Consider the following 20,885-nt stretch of genomic DNA (forward strand, 5'->3'; position numbering starts at 1 on the left):
TCATCAAGCGCATTTTCGTGAAACGAGTAGATTATTGTATCCCGAAACATTACGTTTTGATTCAACTGTCCTCTACCACCAATGTTATACTTCAAAGGATAACTGCATTTAAGCAGGTTCCAAGTACATACTTTTATATGAGAATTTTATTTCAGATAGCTATTTACTAAATGGTGAATAATGCATGTATGCTTTGCATACAACCTAACACCTTGCAAATATGTAATTCTGCTGTATAGTTGAATCCTGTAATCCTGAACTTTTTGAAATCTTGAAAAATACAGTTAATATTTGGGAATTTGCTGATTGCAAAATCTTGGATCCAAGTTCGAAGCTTGTCACTTGCACAAATCTTTGCAGCCTTCCAAATGTACTGTATAGCATGTGGAATACCTTTTAATAGTTCTTCTATCTTAACAGTTATATGGCTTGGATGTGTTTAGTAAGCACTGTAATGCAGGTTGTTACAATTATTGGCTTTAAATGTAGCAATGTTGTGCACTTGTAATTTCAGAACCCGTCTTTTAAAAAGAATAAAATCAACTATGGCAGACCAGTGGTCTAAAGTAATATTTAACATGTTAAAATTTACTGTTGATGTGATTAATACAGTAGAAATGTTTCTGTGAAAGACTTTGAAAATTCTGTAAATATAAAATCTCACCATATTATATCAGCTTTGGTTGAGATTCTTTTGTGTTTTGGTATGTCTTAAAAATGTCAGCAATATGCCATTTTAAATTTGTTGATTGATAAGGTAGTTGCAGAAAAGGAATGCAGTTTAGCCTATATTAACATCTTTTTATGATCCTAAAATCCCTCCATTACAAAAACAGATTAGTTCTTGAATTATTCTCAGGTTTTACCACAGCTATATTTGCAAGCCTATTTTAAGCATTGAGACTCTGTGAAGATAAACTTTTGTGATATCAGCTCAAAACTAGTTTGCACTTGTGACCGTTGTTGTATACTTATTTGATTTAAATTGATTCTGCGCTGTTTACTGATATACATACATTTCTGATGTTTTGTTTCAAATCTGAAAAGCCAGTTTGTCCATCATTTGCTTAGCTCACTTTCATATCTGTGGAATCATCCTTCCAAATCTTGGTCGTATGGTTTGTTTCTTGGAGACCACAGCTGCATAGACAACTCAAGGTGCAGTTTGATCAGTCATCTTTACTGAATTGTATTCTGCTATTCTAGCTGGAATGTTTCAGTGTGAGGAAGTCATGACACAATTCAGGAGGGTATGATAGGCAGGTTGAAGCAAATGCTTTGAAGTTATACTTTTGGGAAGAATGAGAGAACATATAAATGAAGAATAGAATACTAAAGGATCCGGTGAAACACAGACACCGGGATATATGTGCAAAAATCTTTGAACTTGGCAGTGCAGGTTGAGAATAACATATAAAGATTCAATATTATTTTTAAAAACACAGTACAGGCTGTTCCTGGTTGTGAACCAGTTCCATTCCGGAGTCTGTTTGCAAGTCGATATCTGTAAGTCGGACACCATGCAGAACAATATAAAGGAGATGTTCATAAGTATAGCACACGTTTATATGTCGAGTCTTTTAAAATTACAATCTTGAATTAGATTTTTTTTCTAAATGTTAATTGGGGTCTCCCTGTGATTGAATAATTATTTGAATCGAAAAATACTGCTGGTTTTTATGGAAAAGGCAAGACAGTGTGCCTATCTGAGTTGCTCTTTGAGAAAGCAGAGGCACAAATACAATAGTGTAACCATTCTATGACTGTATGACACTGTTGTTTTCTGGATAATAATTGCATTTACAATTCTCTTGATACCATTTTTTGACTGTCTTGTTTATAGGAGAATGAATCCTGATGAGCGACCTCTGCAAATCCTTTACGATTATCTTACTGGATTAGGTTTCCAGGATCCAGTGCGGATACAAGAGGAAGGAGCCATGGCTGATCTGACCTGCATGATTAGATACTTTCATGGTAGGATTTCATGAGCTATTTGTGAAAGATTCAGGAATAAGAGACCGAACTAAAGTTTTTACTCTTTCAAATGTGGAAAATCTCTGTAGTGGCAATCACTTTGCACAATAAATTATTGAATTATTGTAATTCATCCAATTTGGTAGTGGAGCAAATGTGTTCCAATCATTATCTTGGACAATTAGTCCCAATATTCAGTCACTACAGACTACTTGACAGTTTCATTAGTGTTTTGTTACTGTGTTAGAATCAGTAGTCTTAAAAGGTGACATGCTGTTCTTTGATAGGTAAATTTGTCTCTTTGTTTTAAAAATTAAGTTAATGATCAACAGACAAGAAATGACAGTCATGATTGTGAAGCTTCTTGAGACCCAAACCTTTGTTGATGATTGGGGTTGCATGAAGTAATAGGTTCTGTATGCACTTGATTTCAAGAGGTTGAGATGGGAGAAAATACAAGTGCAGTAAATGCTAGAAATCAGAAGCAAAAACAGAAAACAATGAGGCCATGAAGCATCTGGTAAATAACTGGATGTTTAAGATGTTGTTCTTTATTCAGGACTGAATGAATAAAGTAACTTTTCATAACGTATAAAAAATTGAAAACAAACTTGCATTTATGGACTGCTTTTCACAACTTTAAATCAAGATGCCAGCTTTGGTAGTTGGGCATCCCCTGCACTGTAGTTTCTTTCCTTATTTCTTGGATCACTGCAGAAAACACTGGAATAGTATCAGGGAAAATTGGCACCATAATCTCAGCTACATGTGCTTCTGGGTTAAACATAACATAGTTCCTTAACCTTCTAGTGCTTTTTTTTCTTTGACTAATGTTATTTTTAAAACTCTGATCTTTTACTTCCTCAGTTTACTAGATTCTTGTGCTTGTTGATATTGGATCTTAGATTATACAATTGATATTAAAGTCAATTGAAAGAACAATGAAATGAGTGCTTGAATACATGTTGCATGGTATTATGCAAGTTGCTTAATATTTGTTGACAAAACTTTAAGTAGGAATTATTTGTTGGTGTCAGAATTTGGGCAGGATAAAATTAATAGTTGCTGCCCCCTTCACCAATGTTAAGACTAGTTAATCAGAAATGTACTAATTGGTGTTGCAATTTCATTGGAGGCCATGAAAATATACCATAATAAATGGGAATGAGCAGATGAGTATTCAAACTCCAATAAAGTCAAACTGTCCTGTGCACTTTTGACTTTTTACCCCTGCCCTAAAGGCACTCAACTAAGACATTAATAAATGAGTACGTAATTAAACTGCATGAAAACTATTTTTCTTGGTAATGGAAATGCTGTAGTTTGCTGGTTAATCTCTGGATTTTTCTCCCAGTTGCAATATGGTGATCCACACTGGAAAATTTACAAGTGGCAGGGAATCAAGTGTAAGGGTGAAAGGCAGGAAAATGGAGTTGAGAGGTAAATTTGTCTCTTTGTTTTAAAAATTAAGTGAATGATCAACTGACAAGAAATGGCAGTCATGAAGCTTCTTGAGACCCAAACCTTTTGTTGACGATTGGGGTTGCATGAAGTGATAGTTTCCATATGCACTTGATTTCAAGAGGTTGAGATGGGTGAAAATACAAGTGCAGTAAATGCTAGAAATCAAGCAAAAACAGAAAATATTGAGGCCAGGAAGCATCTGGGAAACAACTGATCAGCCATGGTCTCATTGGTGGAGCAGATTAAATGGTCTAATTCTGTTCTTTCATCTTCTGGTCTGTGGTCTTGTGGCAGGTGAGGATAGATTTTAGCTTGCATATCTTCAATGATTGGATAGCCTGAACTGTTGTGAGTTGAATGTTGCTTTTCTGTGGGATGAGTTCTGTTCTTTCTGGAGAACTGAGGAAAAATGCTGAGAGGACGAATGTTTTCCCATAATCAGTATATGAATACCGTTACATAGATGCGTCTTGTAACTCCTAAGTAATATCACCAGTCAGTCAGACCACATAATTGTTAGGCTGCATGCAAAGATATTTATCTGCTTTAAAACAGTTGTATGCTAACTTTACAAAAAAAATTAATAGCTGTGATTTCTAAGGAATTGGCATTTTGTATTGGTGAAAATATTTAATCTCTGCAATTTTTAGCAAAGGCATCTTAAAAATACAGCAATTAACATGAATGGTTTATGTCATAGAACTGAAATGGAATTCCGATGATGTGCAATCTGAAGAATAATTATTTTAACCACTTATTGATTTATAATTATTGTTGTGAAAATATTTTCTAGCTATTGTGTGTACTGTTCTATCATTGAAAGTGTACGATTTTGAAGTTAATCTGAACATTCCATGTTCAGAATGCGGATTTGGAGACATGGTGCCTGAAAGATGATATAAGCAGGAACCCACAAAGTTTTAAAACTGGAAAGGATTTGCTGGGAATGGAGGGTTTAAGATCTAGACTAGAAAGGCTGGGACTTTTTTCACTGGAATGTAGGAGATTGGAGGTTGAAGGTTGACCTTATTAAGGTCTATAAAATCATGAGGGGAGTAGGTAAGGTGAACGGCAGGGTTTTTTTCCCCTCTGGTGGAGGAATTCAAAACTAGGGTGCATATTTTTAAGATGAGAGGAGAAAGACTTAAAAGGAACTGAGGGGCAACTTTTTTATGCAGAGTAGTTCTTTTGTGGAATGAACTGCCAGAGAAGGTGGTGGATGCAGGTACAATTACACCATTTAAAAGACATCTGGATGAGTTCATGAATAGGAAAGGTTTGGCGGGATATGGGCCAAGTGTAGGCAGGTGAGACTAGTTTCGTTTGGGAACATGGCATGGACTGGTTGGACCAATGGGTCTGTTTCCATGCTGTAAGACTCTGACTCTACTTAGATACGCAATTGAAATACTGTAACCTTCAAGACTGAACAAAGAGGCAAGTGTAGAAATAGGCTGGATGGCAGCGTGGACATGTCAGTTGGCCTCTTTTGATGCTGTAAATTGCTATGATTCTCTGACCCTGACCGCTGACAGTCATGTGTTCTGTAGAAGGAGCTCTCCTAAAGTTCCAACACCTTGCCAGGCTTGGTATCTCTTGTGTAATAGCAATCATTAGCAAAGTTTGAATTTATTTTTTCTGATATTAGTGGACGCAGAAATTCTCAGTCTACTGGTTAGGACTCAATAGAAGGTACATCTCCCCTTCTTAGCCTATGGACATGGATACAATTATAACGCATGCATTACTGCTCAGCCTGATAATATCAAATTCTGAATAAGTTAGGAGTTGCACGTGGAACTTTCCTAGTTAAGCATTACACTGCCAAGATCTTCCAAATTAGTTAATGGAGATACTGCTTGCAGTTTTGTCATCTTACTTTTAGTATATGATTTGTTGCATCCTGTGTTACTTCATAGGATGCCACTGATTTTCAGTAACATTTGAAAGCATACAGAAAAAACGGTTTTCATAGAATATTAGAATGTTCCGTTTATAATCTGATCACTGCAGGCATCTTATTTCTGTTGAAAGAACTGCAAGGTATCCCAAAGCATTTCATCTTTAAACTACCTTTTTTGAGATATGGTCACTGTTGCTGCGTTGGGATACATGTCAACCAATTTGCCCAGGGATTGACACTCAATAATGAACCAGAAAACAGCAGTTAATTTAGCCAAATGATGTTAAATTATTTTTTTGTTAATAATTCACTATTTGAAAGTCTCTAGATTTTGCCCACAATTTTGCTGCTAATTTTAATTACATTATTTTGAATTTTTCTAGACACCTGTGGTGTTAGCACTCATACTGCTTTATGAAAATTGTTTAATCTGCAGATGTATGATCCTCTCAAACCACTGTTCCACTGAAGTTAAGGATGCACTGGCAAGTACACAGTGGTATGTAGCAGGATGGCTTGGATTGAGGGAGAGGGTGCACAAATTTTCGAACATGACGTAGGATGTCCTGGAAGAAAAGGGATTTAATGTAGCCATTTTCTTTGCAATAATGTCATCGAGGTCTATAGCACAGAAAAAAGCTCTTCAAGCCATTGAATCTGCGTCAGTATCTAACTATTCTAAGCCCATTTTCTAGAACTTGGTCCATTGCTTTGCATGCTTTGGCATTGCAAGTGTGTGTCTAAATACTAAAATGTTATGAAGATTTCTGTCTTTATCACACATCCAGCCAGCAAGTTTCCAGTTCCTGCCACCCTATGGGTGAAAAACAAGATTGATGGGGGTGGGTGGGGGGTGCGGGAGCACCTTGGGGGGGCTGAGAGATAATTGGGAGGGGGGTCTGCTCGAAACATCGACACTCCTGCTCCTCCGGATGCTGTCTGACCTGCTGTGCTTTTTCCAGCGCCACACTTTTTGACTCTGATCTCCAGCATCTGCAGTCCTCACTTTTTCTCCACTGTGTCGGAAGAGGACAGTCAGCTAGTTGGTAGTCATCAAAATGCTGTACAGACTCCTTAGTGAGTGCAAGCAAGCAAGCAATCGTAGTAGAAATTAAACAATCAATGAGTGTCTGGCTGTTCTAGCACAGACTTCAGCTTTTTTAACCACAATTTTGTCTTGCACTAAATGCATACTAAACCTGTGTCCTTAAAACCTATTTTGCCAAATCAAAGAACCACTATTGCTTAATTGTGCAGCTGAAAATTACCCCCATTGTGTCAATATTGTTGCTTGTTGTCTAGAAAACTAGAAAAATTGCTTTGCTTTTCTTTGACTTGTACAGTGAGATTTGTTCGAGTCCATCTTAGAGAAGAATTTCTCAGCATATTCTGAAAGATGAGTTCTATAGCAATGCAGAATTCAATTATATAGAGCTGAAGATTACCCGGATGTTGCTCAAAGTCGTGTATTCTCCATGTTTTGATTTTGCATATTTATATAAACTGATTTACTTCACAGTCCATTTGCAGTGGTTTTATTTGTGATAAGTACCACTGCGTTCATGAATTTTTGCGTTTTCCCGATGCCTGAATAATTATTGTTTTGAATATTATCTAATTCTGAGCAAAATAGAGATTACAAAGTAAAGGACTTTTAAAAACTTATCCCACTTTGCACGTTTCTTCTGTTAGCATTACTTATGATATCATAACTGTAGAATCTGAGCAAATCTTGCAGGGAAGTTATGTCTAATCTGATTTAAATACAGTCTTCTAAAGAATGCCTTTGATGTTATTAGGCAAGATATTTCCAAGCGTTGAAGAAAAATAGGAGAGCGCTTTTATATTCCAGTGCAATTTTAATAGGCAAGGTAGATTATATAATAATGCCCCAGTAAATGATGTTAAAGATAGGAATTTTAAAAATGCAGACACTAGACATCTGAAACTGTAAAACCTATTGGTGTTATGGGAAAGACAAAGCAAGTCAGTCATCAACCCTTGAAGGGAAAATGCACTTTTTCATTTAACTATGTATCTAGCTGTGGATAGCCATGGAAGGGCTAAATTGAGTTTTTATTTCTTTGTTCATTAAGATTTGGATATTGCTCACAAGGCAACATTTATTGCCCATCCCTAATTGTGCCTGAGGAAAAACACCCAAGTTCACTCTCAGATAGTTGAATACCTCTTTTTAATTGTAAAGTGTAAATTGCATATTGCTAGATGTAACATATGTCAGAAATTGTTTTGTATGGCCAGGATACAGTGCTGATTCTAGATTACACTTGCACAGAAGTAGTAGGTCAACTCAACGGTGAAATATTTCATGTTGCTAATATTCTACCTTCTGTTTAGCTATGCCTTTTATAAAAATTACCAAGCAGTCCATTACAGTTGACCAACAGAGAACCTTGCACCTTCAGAACCCAATATTTGGATGTTTGCTTTTTATCATCAGTGTAAAACAGAGATATAGCTCAACAGGCAGATTAGTAATCAGTATGGCAGGCCCTTTTGCAAACAGATTGAACTTGATGACCTACACAATAAGACTTGTTCAGGCATTTCTTGCATACTTCTGACTAAAACATCATCTTCAGTCAGATTAAGTTACTGGCAAGCAACATACTTACCATGGTGCTCTAACTTTAGTTGGAAAAAGGAAGCAAATACTGGTCAAGGAGCAGGTTTTTCAGTCATATGCTTCAATTGAATTGATGGCTGTGCAAGATATACCAATCCAGCTAAGGACATTCGACAATAGCAATTGATTCGCCAGGCTCTGCTGAACTTACTGTTACTGGGTTGGTGGAATCCATGAGTAAGATATGTACACCATATCTGTGCTTATAATTGTATCCCATTTAATGAGTTTAGTACGTTTCAATTAAAACGTTCACATCAACATTGTTCATGCAGTTGTGACAAGATGATGAGGGTTTACCTTTTTATGTCTCTTTCTCATTTATTTGACTAAAACAGGTTTTTGAATTTAAAAATAGTGCTGTATTGTTAATTCAATATCTACTTGGTTGTGTGTAGTTTGTAAGAATTAAGTTAGACAGGTATTCGCAAGCTAAAAAACACCAGGATTAGTTTGGTTGCCAAATTCATAAAGGTAAAACCATAAAATATCATCATATACAAGTACACTTAGTAGTGGTGGGCATTTGTAGAAACTCCGATGCCAAACGACAAAAATACAGCTTTGCAGTCACATAGCTAAATGTGACCACATTTAAAATGAACATAGATTTTTATTGACTTCATTATTTATCTGCAGGCTGTTACTTTAGTTAAGTCAGTTAGTTTGACCTCCAGCTTGTATGTCTGTTTTCTCTTGAAAAATACTTCTGTGGAACTCCCATGGATTCACTTGAACTCTGGGTACTTCTTCCGTAAATTAGGATTTGAATTTGCTAGGCATCTGAAGGTTTAGTGTTGAGATGCTGATCGGGCTGTGTGAAGCAAGATATATGGGTTCTTGTACCCACTTCTGCTGAAGGTATGGAGTGTGCTGATTGACATACTGTATTGTGGGGATTGCTAGGGCCAAAATCTTAACATTGGTGTTTATGGGAGCTTGCTTTGAAAAAAATTGGCTTGCTTGTAAAGTGGTTGCTGTATATTCAAAGAGGACAGAGCAATAGATGGGATCTACATGGACTTCAGTAAGGCGTTCAACAAGGTTCCCCATGGGAGACTAGTGAGCAAGGTTAGATCTCATGGAAGACAGAGAGAACTAGTCATTTGGATACAGAACTGGTTCGAAGGTAGAAGATGGAGGGTTGTTTTTCAGACTGGAGGCCTGTGACCAGTGGAGTGCCACAAGGATCAGTGCTGGGTCCACTACTTTTCATCATTTATATAAATGATTTGGATGTACATGTAAGAGATGTAGTTAGTAAGTTTGCAGATGCCCCCAAAATTGGTGGTGTAGTGCACAGTGAAGAAGGTTACCTCCGATTTACAATGGGATCTTGATCAGATGGGCCAGTGGGCTGGAGTTTAATTTAGACAAATGTGAGCTGCTGCATTTTTGGGAAAGTAAATCTTAGCAGAACTTATCCACTTAATGGTAAGGTCCTCTGAAGTGTTGCTGAACAAAGAGACCTTGAAGTGCAGGTTCATAGCTCTTTGAAAGTGGAGTCGTTGGTAGATAGGATAGTGACGAAGGCGTTTGGTATGCTTTCCTTTATTGGTCAGAGTATTGAATACAGGAGTTGGGAGGTCATGTTGCGGCTGTACAGGACATTGGTTAGGCCACTGTTGGAATATTGCATGCAATTCTGGTCTCCTTCCTATCAGAAAGATGTTGTGAAACTTGAAAGGGTTCAGAGATGATTTTCAAGAATGTTGCTAGGGTTGGAGGATTTGAACTATCGAGAGAGGCTGAATAGGCTGGGGCTGTTTTCCCTGGAGCGTCTGAGTCTGAAGGGTGACCTAATAGGGGTTTACAAAATCATGAGCATCGATAGGATAATTAGACAAAGTCTTTTCCCTGGAGTGGGGGAGTCCAGAACTAGAGGGCATAGGTTTAGGGCGAGAGGGGAAAGATATAGAAGAGACCTAAGGGGTAACTTTTTCCACACAGAGGATGGTATGTGTATGGAATGAGCAGCCAGAGGAAGTTGTAGAGGCTAGTACAATTGCAACATTTAAGAGACATCTGGATGGGTGTATGAATATGATGGGTTTGGAGGGATATGGACCAGGTGCTGCCAGGTGGGACTAGATTGGGTTGGGATATCTGGTCGGCATGGATGAATTGGACCGAAGGGTCTGTTTCTGTGCTGTACGTGTCCAATACACTACTTCCATAACATAGAGTCATAGAGGTGCACAGCATGTATTGTCATCCTCTTTTGCCCCTCCCTCCGTAGAAGCAAAATGCTCAGGGAGGCAATAGTTTTACCTCCATCTTTATTCTGAGTCCTGGAGGGAGAGAGAACAATCACCTGTGTGTACAGAGACATGAGTTCTCTGTCTTCTCTGGAACAACAGTTTCTCAGTGAACTATATTGTCATTTTACAAGGAGGAGCATCCAGATAAGGCACCATACATATTAATTGAATGACCATTACAATCAGCGAGTATCAACTGTAAAGATTAAACAATCTGCTGTTGCACATTGAATAACTGGCTTCACGTAATGAATACTTCTCACCTTGTTAAACTGACCTCACAAACTGAATGCTACTTCATCTTCTAAATGGCTCTACATAATGAATGCTTTTCTACCTCGTTAGCCCATTACCGTCGCCTCCAGCACACCATTGTTAACTGCAAGTTCTTAACAAATCAGGTTCATGCTTAGCTGAACCTCTTGTTTCACGAAACTCGGAACTTAACATTCTGCCTGCCTGTTTATACCCTATACACTTTCGCACATGGAAGTGGGCTTGTCGGTCCATAGTGTCCATGCTGATCTGACATCCTAAATAAATCTAGTCCCATTTGGCCCATATCCCTCTTAAACCCTTCCTATTCATATACACATTCCATACATGCACCACCCTATGCGTGAAAACGTTGCCCCATAGGTCCCTTCTATATCTTTCCCCTCTCACCTTTTAAACCTATGCCCTCCAGGTTTGGACTCTGCCATCCCTGGAAAAGACCTTGGCTATTCACCCTAGCTGTGCCCCTTATGATTTTGTAGATCTCTATAAGGTTACCCCTCAGCCTCTGACGCTCCAGAGAAAACAGCCCCTGCCTATTCAGCCTCTCCCTGTAGCTCAAATGCTCCAACTCTGGCAACATCCTTGTAAATCTTTTCTGAACCCTTTCAAGTTTCACAATATCCTTCCTCATGCAGGGAGACCAGAATTGCACACTCTTCAAAAGTGGCCAAACTAACATCCTGTACAGCCGCAACATGACCTCCCAACTCCTATACTGTAAAAGTTGCTGCGCTTTTCCAGCAACACATTTTCAGCTCTGATCTCCAGCATCTGCAGTCCTCACTTTCTCCCCGCACTGACCAGTAAAGCCAAGTATACCAAACACCACCTTTACTACCTTGTCTACCTGCAACTCCACTTTCAAGGAACTATGAACCTGCACTTCAAGGTTGCTTTGTTGTTCAGCAACACTCCATCGGACCTTACCATTGCATATAAATACCCTGTCCTGATTTCCCTTTCCAAAATGCAACACCTCACATTTATATAAATTAAATACTATCTGCCGTTCCTCAACCCTTTGGTCCATCTGATCAAGATCCTGTTGTACTGAGGTAACTTTCTTGGCTGTCCACAACACCTCCAATTTTGGTGTCATCTGCAAACTTACTAACCATACCTCCTATGTTCACATCCAAACCATTTATATAAATGATGAAAAGCAGTGGACCCACCATCAATCCTTGTGGCAAACCGCTAGTCACAGGCCTCCAGTCTGAAGAGCAACCCTCCAACCACCATCATCCACCTTTGCCCGTGCTTAGGTCATCTTCTGTTGAAGCTCTTATTTCCGTGGCAACCTTCCACTTTCTACCTACTCCCTCTAAACTCAGGTCATGCAAAACATCCTTGCACATATCCTAATTCACCAAATTCTGTTAATTGATCACCCTTGTACTTATCCTACACTTGGTCCCAATTAAAGAATGGCAATTTTTAAAAGATCTCACTATTAATCTTGAACTCCTCCATGGCCTTGTTCCTCCCTGTCTCTATAATGGAGTCATAGAGTTGCACTGCATGGAAATAGACCCTTTGGTCAAACTTGTCCATGCTGACCAGATATGGAAAATTAATCTAGCCCCATTTGTCTCTTGGTATCTGGCTGTCTACCACCACCTGTGGCTTCCTGCAATATTTTGTTTTATAATCCTTCTGTGAATTGCTAAGATGTTTTATTATTAAACTTGTTCAGTAATTACAAGTTGTTCTTCTTGTCTTCGTACCCTACTCGGTCTGATGTTTACCTCCCTTAAATTCACATTGAAAGTACTTTATTGGCTTTATAGTACTTTAGACTTCCAGAGATTGTGAAAAGCACCATATAAATGCAGGTTCATTATTGTGTTGTGCCCAATTTTCCATGTCATTTTGTGTGTATATCCTACTGTATTGCAATTAAATCTTTTAATTGCATTCAGCTGAATGTTTTGAAAATGTATTTCTTTATACTTTCTTGGAGTAATAACAATGCAGTCACTTCTGTAATGTGTATGATTGTTTGCAGGGTAACATTAACCACAATACTAAATTTATTGATACAATGTAGCTTTATTCTGAAACAAGCACTTGAAGATTATCAATTGTACAAATAATATCTGGAGTTGGTTTTGACTCAAATCTAATGCCTGGTGTTTGAATAAAAAGCATTCAATTACAGTTTGAACAGCACTTTGTAATCCTGGTCATTTTCTTTTGATATATCAGCAAACCTAATGCTCACCTTAAAATTTTAGAAGTATTTATAAGAACTAATTCTGGGTTACTGGGGTGATCTGAGGTTTTAGGAGCATTGGGATGGAGTGAGTGTTTCAGAGACACTGGAGTATTAGAAACATTGGGTAGATTCTGGTATTTGCAAAAGTGTTGGAAACATAAGTTCTGGGAACCTGTGATCGAGGATCCAGGGAGGAAAGGTTGGAGAGGAACACAGCAAGATTAAAGGTTAAGGTTTTTAGCAGTCAGTTTGCTACATATTAAAAGACCCCTACTGTGGTAGTCTGTGGCCTACTCCCAATGCTGGCCACCATTTGAAATAGGAAGATGAGAGAGGTAGGGCTTTGGATTCTTTAGGCATTAGGCACTGTTTTGAGGCAGGAGGCACCTGATCAAACAGGATGTGCCCCCCCCCCGCAAACTGTTTGCTATTGTAGTTATGTAGGAGAATTGGCACCAACATACGGAAATAAAGTGCATAAAGCTAGTGTCATGTAATGTATAAGGAAGCATGTACTTCCATATATGGGCAAAGTTAAAAATCTCACAACATCAGGTTATAGTCCAACAGGTTTACTTGGAAGTACTAGCTTTTAGACTACTGTTCCTTCATCAGGTAACTTGTGGAGCACAGTCATAAGGCACAGAATGTATAGCAAAAGATCAGTGTCATGCAATTAATACGATATATTTAACAAACCTAGATTGCTGTTAAGTCTTTCATCTTGTAGGTTTCGGTTCATTCAATATGTAAATCCCAGAACTACTTTCAAATCAAGTTCTCGAGATAACTTAAGGTTTTATATATTTAAAAAAAAAGGGGTATCTCCACTCAGACAATGCATTAATGGTGTGAAGTTAGAGCTGGCTGTATCCCAATCTTGAGTCAAATTGATTATATAGATTGACTCCCTGCAGGTTGTGCTTTTTGAGCAAAAATAGAATGTATCTGCAAATGCAAATTTACTTCAGAGATATGTGTGTGTGTATAAGCCTGTGAGAGCGCGTGTTTATGGGAGATGGTCTGCGTAAGTACGTGTGTGTGTGTGTGTGTGTGTCTGAGAGAGAGGGTATTGTGTAGTGGAGCCACCCGTAGCGTGACATGAATCCAAGGTCCTGGTTGAGGCCATCTCCATGGGTACCAAACTTGGCTATCAGCTCGGCCATTCTGTATTGTTGCATATCCCAAAGTCCAACTTGGAGGATGGTCACCCAAAGATCCAAGGCCAAATGTCCCTGACCACTGAAATGTTCCCTGACTAGGAGGGAATATCCCTGGCTAGCGATTGTTGCGCGGTGTCCATTCATCCATTGTCATAACGTCTGCTTGGTCTCACCAATGTACCATGCCTCGGGGGTATCCTTACCTGCAGTGTATGAGACATACAACGTTGGCCGAGTTCTTTTGTCTTATGATCCTGCATCACTCATTACCTGATGAAGGCGCAGCGCTCTGAAAGCTAGTACTTCCAAATAAATCTGTTGGACTGTACCCTGGTGATTTTTAACTTTGTCCATCCCAGTCCAACACCGCACCTCCACTAAGGTGGACATCTTTACTGAAAAGCCATGATTATCATGCATATCGGCAGAGTTGTGAATAAGGTTGGTGAGCTGCATGCACATATGGCCATGTGGGAATATGATATAGTGATGATAAAAATGTGATGCAAAAATTGAGGATTGGATGTGCAATATGAGGATGTAAAGTGTTCAGATGGGGAAGGGAAAGAGGTGGCTTGTTGGCACAGGTTAAGAAAGACATTGCATGGTACAAAGAAAATGGCCATGAGAGGACAAATACAGAATCTATTTGGTTAGAGTTGAGAAGCAAAAATAATTTGTTGAGGTTACTGGCTGTGTTTTATTGGCATTCAAATAATGGGAGGAACAAATTTGCATGGAAATTGTAGAGTGCTAATATTAATGAACTTTAATTAGCCAGTTCAATGTTTGGGTAATCTTAAGAGTTAGAAGATAAGGAAGGGGATCTACTTCTTCTGAAATGTTTCCTGGAAAACTTTGCTGATCACTGTCTTTGGTTCACCTAGAAACAAAGCATTATTGGATCCGATAGTAGATATGAGGTGGGCTAAGTAGACCAAAGAGCTGGGGGAATATTTGGTTAAAATTATTAAAGTAAGATTTTGATTAATAACAGGGAAAACAAAGGAACAACATAAAGTGGAATGTCTAGATTAAAGTTAATCCCCTTCCAATGATTGGGGACCTAGCCAGGGTTCAGTGGAGTCAAAGATTGTCAGGAGCTTAAAAATATTCATGTACAGGATGTGGGTATTGATGATCTCATCCTTAACGACTCGGAAGGTAGTTAAGAAATAATCATTATTGCCATGGGTCTGGAGTCACGTATAGGCCAGACCATGTAAATAGTGGGACAGAGGGTGAACTGTGCTTCAAATTTAAGCTGATACATTCCCATGAAAAATTGTAGAATGAAACCTTGGGCTCCATGGATGATGAGGCAAATCCATGGTTCTCACTTGAGGGCAGCACGGTGGCTCAGTGGTTAGCACTGCTGCCTCACATTACCAGGAACCTAGGTTCAATTCCAGCCTTGGGTGACTGTCTGTGTGGTGTTTGCACATTCTCCGGGTGTCTGCGTGGGTTTCCTCCCACAGTCCAAAGATGTGCAGGTCAGGTGAATTGGCCATGCTAAATTGCCCATCGTGTTAGGTGCATTAGTCAGAGGGAAATGGGTCTGGGTGGGTTACTCTTCGGAAGGTTGGTGTGGACTTGTTGGGCCGAAGGGCCTGTTTCCACACTGTAGGGAATCTAATCTAAACTGTGCAGGGCAGCTCTGTTCTGACCACGTTTTACCGGGTGCACAACGGCATTTTAAATATGTGCTAGTGCGGAATTTCCAGAAGGTCTTAGCAGTGGTGAGTACTTCGAGGTGAGAAGGATGTTCAAACAAGTGAGGCATAAGGGCATGATGTATAGGTACTGAGATGAATTTTGGAAAATATAGTGAGAAATATTTCTAGGCCTCACGCAATCTATCACACATGCAACAGGAATGTATAAAGACTGGGATGGAGCATGTTAAGATTGTTAGACCTAATGCTTCATTTGACATGACAAGACTTAGCCACTCAAATCTTGTTTGCCAATTAATTCATTCATGATTAATACATATTAAATTTGGTTAAGTGAGCATAATACCATGCTTAACAAAATCTATCCTTCTGTCACATTACTTCTCCTTTTAAAAATAAATCCAGCACTATCAATTATTTACAATTCCTCATCTTTTAAAAAAAAATTAATGCCTTGTATTCCATTGCATTTGGATAATTTTAACATTACTAATGTATAATAATTAATTTGTCAGATTCGCTATAAAAATGTTTCCAAGAATGCAGGAAGAATTGAGTTGAAACAAAATGACAATAAATTTTGTTTGTTAGAGCATTTTTTGTATTTTCCATTGTTTTAATTCTCTTATGTTCACTTTGTTCAGCTGTAGTTTTAAGGAGTCTATCTACACAAATCTCAGCCCACAGCACCTACCCCTGCAACTGCCAACGTTGTAACATCTGCACATTTATCTCCTCCATTCTTCTTATGCATGGGCCCCATTATACCTTGCTGGTGATGCACTTTACCTGCACCTCACAATCTAGCATTCACTGCTCACAATGTGGTCTTCTCCATATTGGGGACACGAAACTTAGACTGGGTGACCACTTTGCAGAACATCTATGTTCCGCCTGCAAAATAGACCCTGAGCTTCCAGTCGCCTGCCGTTTTAACACACCACCCTGTTCCCTGGCCAGCATCTCTGTCTCAGGCTTGCTACAGTGCTCCAGTGAAGCTCAGTGCAAGCTGGAAGAACAACACCTCATTTTCCACTTGGGTACCCTGTAGCTCTCTGGATTCAATATCGTCTTCGATAATTTTAGGGCTTGAACTCTCTTATATCCTAGCCCCCGACCCCACACGCCAGACCTCATTATTACCATTGGGATACCTTCTGGGGGAGGTGGGACCTATAAATGAACGACAGGTTGCGCCTGAACTGGAGGGGTATAAATGTCCTAGGTGGGAGATTTGCTCGTGTGATTTGGGAGGGTTTAAACTAGTTTGGAGAGGGGTGGGAATTGGAGCCACATGTCTGAGGGGATCAGTTGCAGACAGGACAGTGACAAGATATATTGAATCTATCAGGAAGGTTTCTCATGCGTTGAAACAAAGGGATCGGTTAAAGTGTGTCTGCTTTAATGCAAGGAGTGTCTGGAATAAGAGTGACTTGACTTAAAGCATGGATCAGTACTTGGGGCTGCGATGTTGTGGCCATAATGGAGACGTGGGTTTCACAGGGGCAGGGATGGTTGCTTGATGTTCCAAGATTTAGAACCTTTTAAAAAGAATAGGGAGGGTGGAAAAAGAGGAGGGGGTATAACATTTCTAATCGGAGAATGCAACACAGCTACAGAAACGAAGGTTGTTGAGGAAGGTTTGTCCACTGAGTCAGTATGGGTGGAAATTAGGAACAGCAAGGGAACAGCCACCACATTGGGGGTTTTCTACAGATCACCTAATAGCAGTAGAGAGATTGAAGATCTCATAGGCGGGCAGATTCTGGAAAAATGCAAAAGTAGCAGGGTAATTTCAACTTTCCCAATATTGACTGGAACCTCCTTAGTTTCTATGGAGCCGTTTTTGTCAGGTGTGTTCAGGAGGGTTTCCTTACTCAGTATGTAGACAGACCGACAAGGGGAGGGGATATTTTGGATTTGGTGCTTGGCAACGAGCCAGGACAGGGGTCAGATCTCACGGTGGGAGAGTACTTTGGTGAAAGTGATCACAGCTGCCTCACATTTAGCATAGCCTTGGAGAGTGAAAGGTGCAGTTATCGAGAGAAGATGCTTAATTGGGGAAAAGGAAATTATGACGCTATCAGACAGCAGTTGGGAAGTACAGACTGGGAGCAATTGTTCCACAGAGAGGGCACAGCAGACATGTGGAGACTAGTTAAGGAGCAGTTGTTGCGAGTGAAGCATAAATCTGTTCCTCTGAGACAGGCAAGAAGGGGTAAGATTAAGGAACCTTGGATGATGAGAACAGAGGAGCTTCTCGTCAAAAGGAAGAAGACAGCTTATATAAGGTGGAGAAAGCGAGGATCTAGCACAGCTTTAGAGGATTACAGGCTTGCTAGAAAGAAACTCAGAAATGGACTGAGGAGATCCAAGAGGGGGTACGAGAAAGGCTTGGTAAGAAGGATTAGGGAGAACCCAAAGGCGTATTACTCATACATGAGGAATAAGAGAATGATCAGGGATAATGGAGGGAACTTGTGCGTGGAGTTTGAGCAGATAGGGGAAGCCCTAAATGAGTTTTTTGTTTCAGTTTTCACCAAGGAAAGGGAACTTGTTGTAAACGAAAACTTGGGGGAGCTGGGACACAGTCTTGATCAGATCAAGGTTGATGAAGCTGATGTGCTAGAAATTTTGGAAAACATTAAGATTGATAAGTCCCCAGGGCCAGACCAGATTTATCCTAGGCTGCTCCGGGAAGTGAGAAAGGAGGTTGCTAAGCCGCTGGCAAAGAATCTTTGCCTCCTCACTCTCCACCGAAGTTGTATCGGAGGATTGGAAGGAGGTGAATGTTGCTCCACTTTTCAAGAAGGGTAATGGGGAAATCCCTGGCAATTGCAGACCAGTCAGTCTCACGTCTGTGGTCAGCAAAGTTGCGGAGAGAATTCTGAGGGATGGGATTTATGACTATTTGGCAAAGCATAGTGTGATTAAAGGCAGTCAGCATGGCTTTGTGAGGGGCAGGTCATGCCTCACAAATCTTATTGAGTTCTTTTGAGGAGGTGTCAAGCCAAGTCGACGATGGTCGAGCAGTGGATGTGGTGTATATGGATTTCAGCAAGCCATTTGATAGGGTTCCCCATGGTAGGCTCGTTCATAAAGTCAAGAAGTATGGGATACAGGGATATTTGGCTATCTGGATTCAGAATTGGCTGGCTGACAGAAGGCAGAGAGTGGTTCTAGATGGAAAGTATTCTGTCTGGAAGACCGTGTTGAGTGGGGTCCCGCAGGGCTCTGTTTTTGGACCTCTGCTCTTTGTAGTTTTTATAAATGACTTGGATGAGGTGGTTGAGGGGTGGCTTAGTAAATCTGCAGATGACACAAAGGTTGGAGATGTCATCGATAGTATGGAGGGCTGTTGCAGGCTGCAGCGTGACATCGACAGGATGCAGAGCTGGGCTGAAAAATGGCAGATGGAGTTCAACCTGGATAAATGTCAAGTGATGCATTTTGGAAGGTCGAACTCAAATGCTGAACATAGGATTAAAGACAGGATTCTTGGTAGTGTGGAGGAACAGAGGGATCTGTATGTGCAAGTACATAGATTCCTGAAAGTTGCCACCCAAGTGGATAGGGTTGTTAAGAAATCTTATGGTGTTTTGCCTTTTATTAACAGGGTTATCAAGTTTAAGAGCCATGAGGTTTTGCTGCAGTTCTAAAAGTCCCTGGTCAGACCACACTTGGAATATTGTGTCCAGTTCTGGTCACCCTACTCTTGGAAAGATACAGAGGCTTTGGAGAGGGAGCAAAGAGGTTTACCAGTATGCTGCCTGGACTGGAGGGCTTGCCTTATGAAGAAAGGTTGAAAAAGCTCAGATTTTTCTCTCTGGAGAGAAGGAGGAAGAGAGGAGACCCGATCGAGGTGTACAAAATAATGAGAGGAATAGAAAGAGTCAATTGCCAGAGATTTTTCCACAGGGCAGAATTGACTGGTAAGAGAAGTCATAGTTTGAAGATATTAGGAGGAAGGTATAAAGGAGATATCAGAGGTAGATTCTTTATGCAGAACATTGTAAATACATAAAATGCGTTGCCAGCTGAGGTGGCGGAAGCCAAGTCATTGGGGACTTTAAGTGACTGCTGGATGTGCACATGGATAGCAGTGAGTTGACTGGTGTGTAGGTTAATTTACTATATTTTACATTGGGATTAAGTCTCGGCACAACACCATGGGCCTAAGGGCCTGTTCTGTACTTTTCTATTACATACCATATCATTATGTGCTACCTACTTTTAGCCTCTAACAGTCTCCATTAACAGCTATTCACCCTCCTAGACAGATCATTATCCACTCCTTTCCAACTATTTTAATCTCTCTAAGGGCTGTAATCCCACCTATCATTGACTCCTTACCTCCTCACCCCACTATAGCTTCTGCATATAAATTGACATTTTCCCTTGCTGCCATCAGTTCTGAGGGTGGCATGGTGGTTCTGTGGTTAGCACTACTGCCTCATAGTGCCAGGAACCTGGGTTCAATTCCAGCCTCCGGTGACCTGTCTGTGTGCAGTTTTCATATTCTCCCAGTGCCTGTTGGGTGTCCTCCCACAGCCCAAAGATGTGGAGCTTAAGTGAATTGGCCATACAAAATTGCCCATAGTGTTCAGGACCTGTTTCCACACTGTAGGGATTCTAATTCATTTATCCTTCTAGGTGAGAGATCACTGGTTTGAAAGTCCTGGTGAGTTGTTGCATTGCACCTATGTGTGATACACGCTGCTGCCACTATGAACATAGAACAATGCAGCACAGAACAGGCTGTTTGGCCCTCAATGTTGCACCGACCTGTGAACTATTCTCAGCTCGTCCCCCTACACTATCCCATCATCATCCGTGTGCTTATCCAAGAATTGTTTAAATCTCCCTAATGTGGCTGAGTGAACTACATTGGCAGGTCGGACATTCCACATCCTTACCACTCTGAGTAAAGAACCTGCTTCTGACATCTGTCTTAAACCTATCACCCCTTAATTTGTAGAAAAGGGCATAACTACAAGCTGACTTCATCATCCTAGGAAAAAGAGTTGGTGTGGTTGGGATTATGATTTAAGTGGACTGCTTTGTCCTGTTGAGCGTAAATTGGTGGAGCTAGAGCCCAGTCAAGTGGTGAGTGTTGCATCATGCTTGTGTCTTGTAACTGATGCAGTTTTGGTTATGGAGGCAAGGAAATTACTCACTGCACTGTTCCCAGTCTTTAACCTGCTCTTGTAACAGTGTTTATATGGTTGGCCCAGTTCAGTTTTTGGCCAGTGGTATCTCCTAGTATGTTTGATAATGGAGGATTCGGTAATGGTAAT

At 40.1% G+C, this 20,885-nt stretch overlaps 1 protein-coding gene across 1 annotated transcript in view; it reads left to right on the plus strand.

Moving 5' to 3' along the window:
• Positions 1 to 20,885, plus strand: part of phlpp2 (PH domain and leucine rich repeat protein phosphatase 2) — a 162,903-nt gene that overhangs the window by 20,508 nt on the left and 121,510 nt on the right. Inside the window, exon 3 of the mRNA XM_072596139.1 lies at positions 1,844 to 1,977. Within this exon, the coding sequence (XP_072452240.1) occupies positions 1,844 to 1,977 (134 nt within the window). The remainder of the gene's footprint in view (positions 1 to 1,843; positions 1,978 to 20,885) is intronic.

Source organism: Chiloscyllium punctatum, chromosome 26 (assembly GCF_047496795.1).
Source record: "Chiloscyllium punctatum isolate Juve2018m chromosome 26, sChiPun1.3, whole genome shotgun sequence".
Lineage (NCBI taxonomy): Eukaryota > Metazoa > Chordata > Chondrichthyes > Orectolobiformes > Hemiscylliidae > Chiloscyllium > Chiloscyllium punctatum.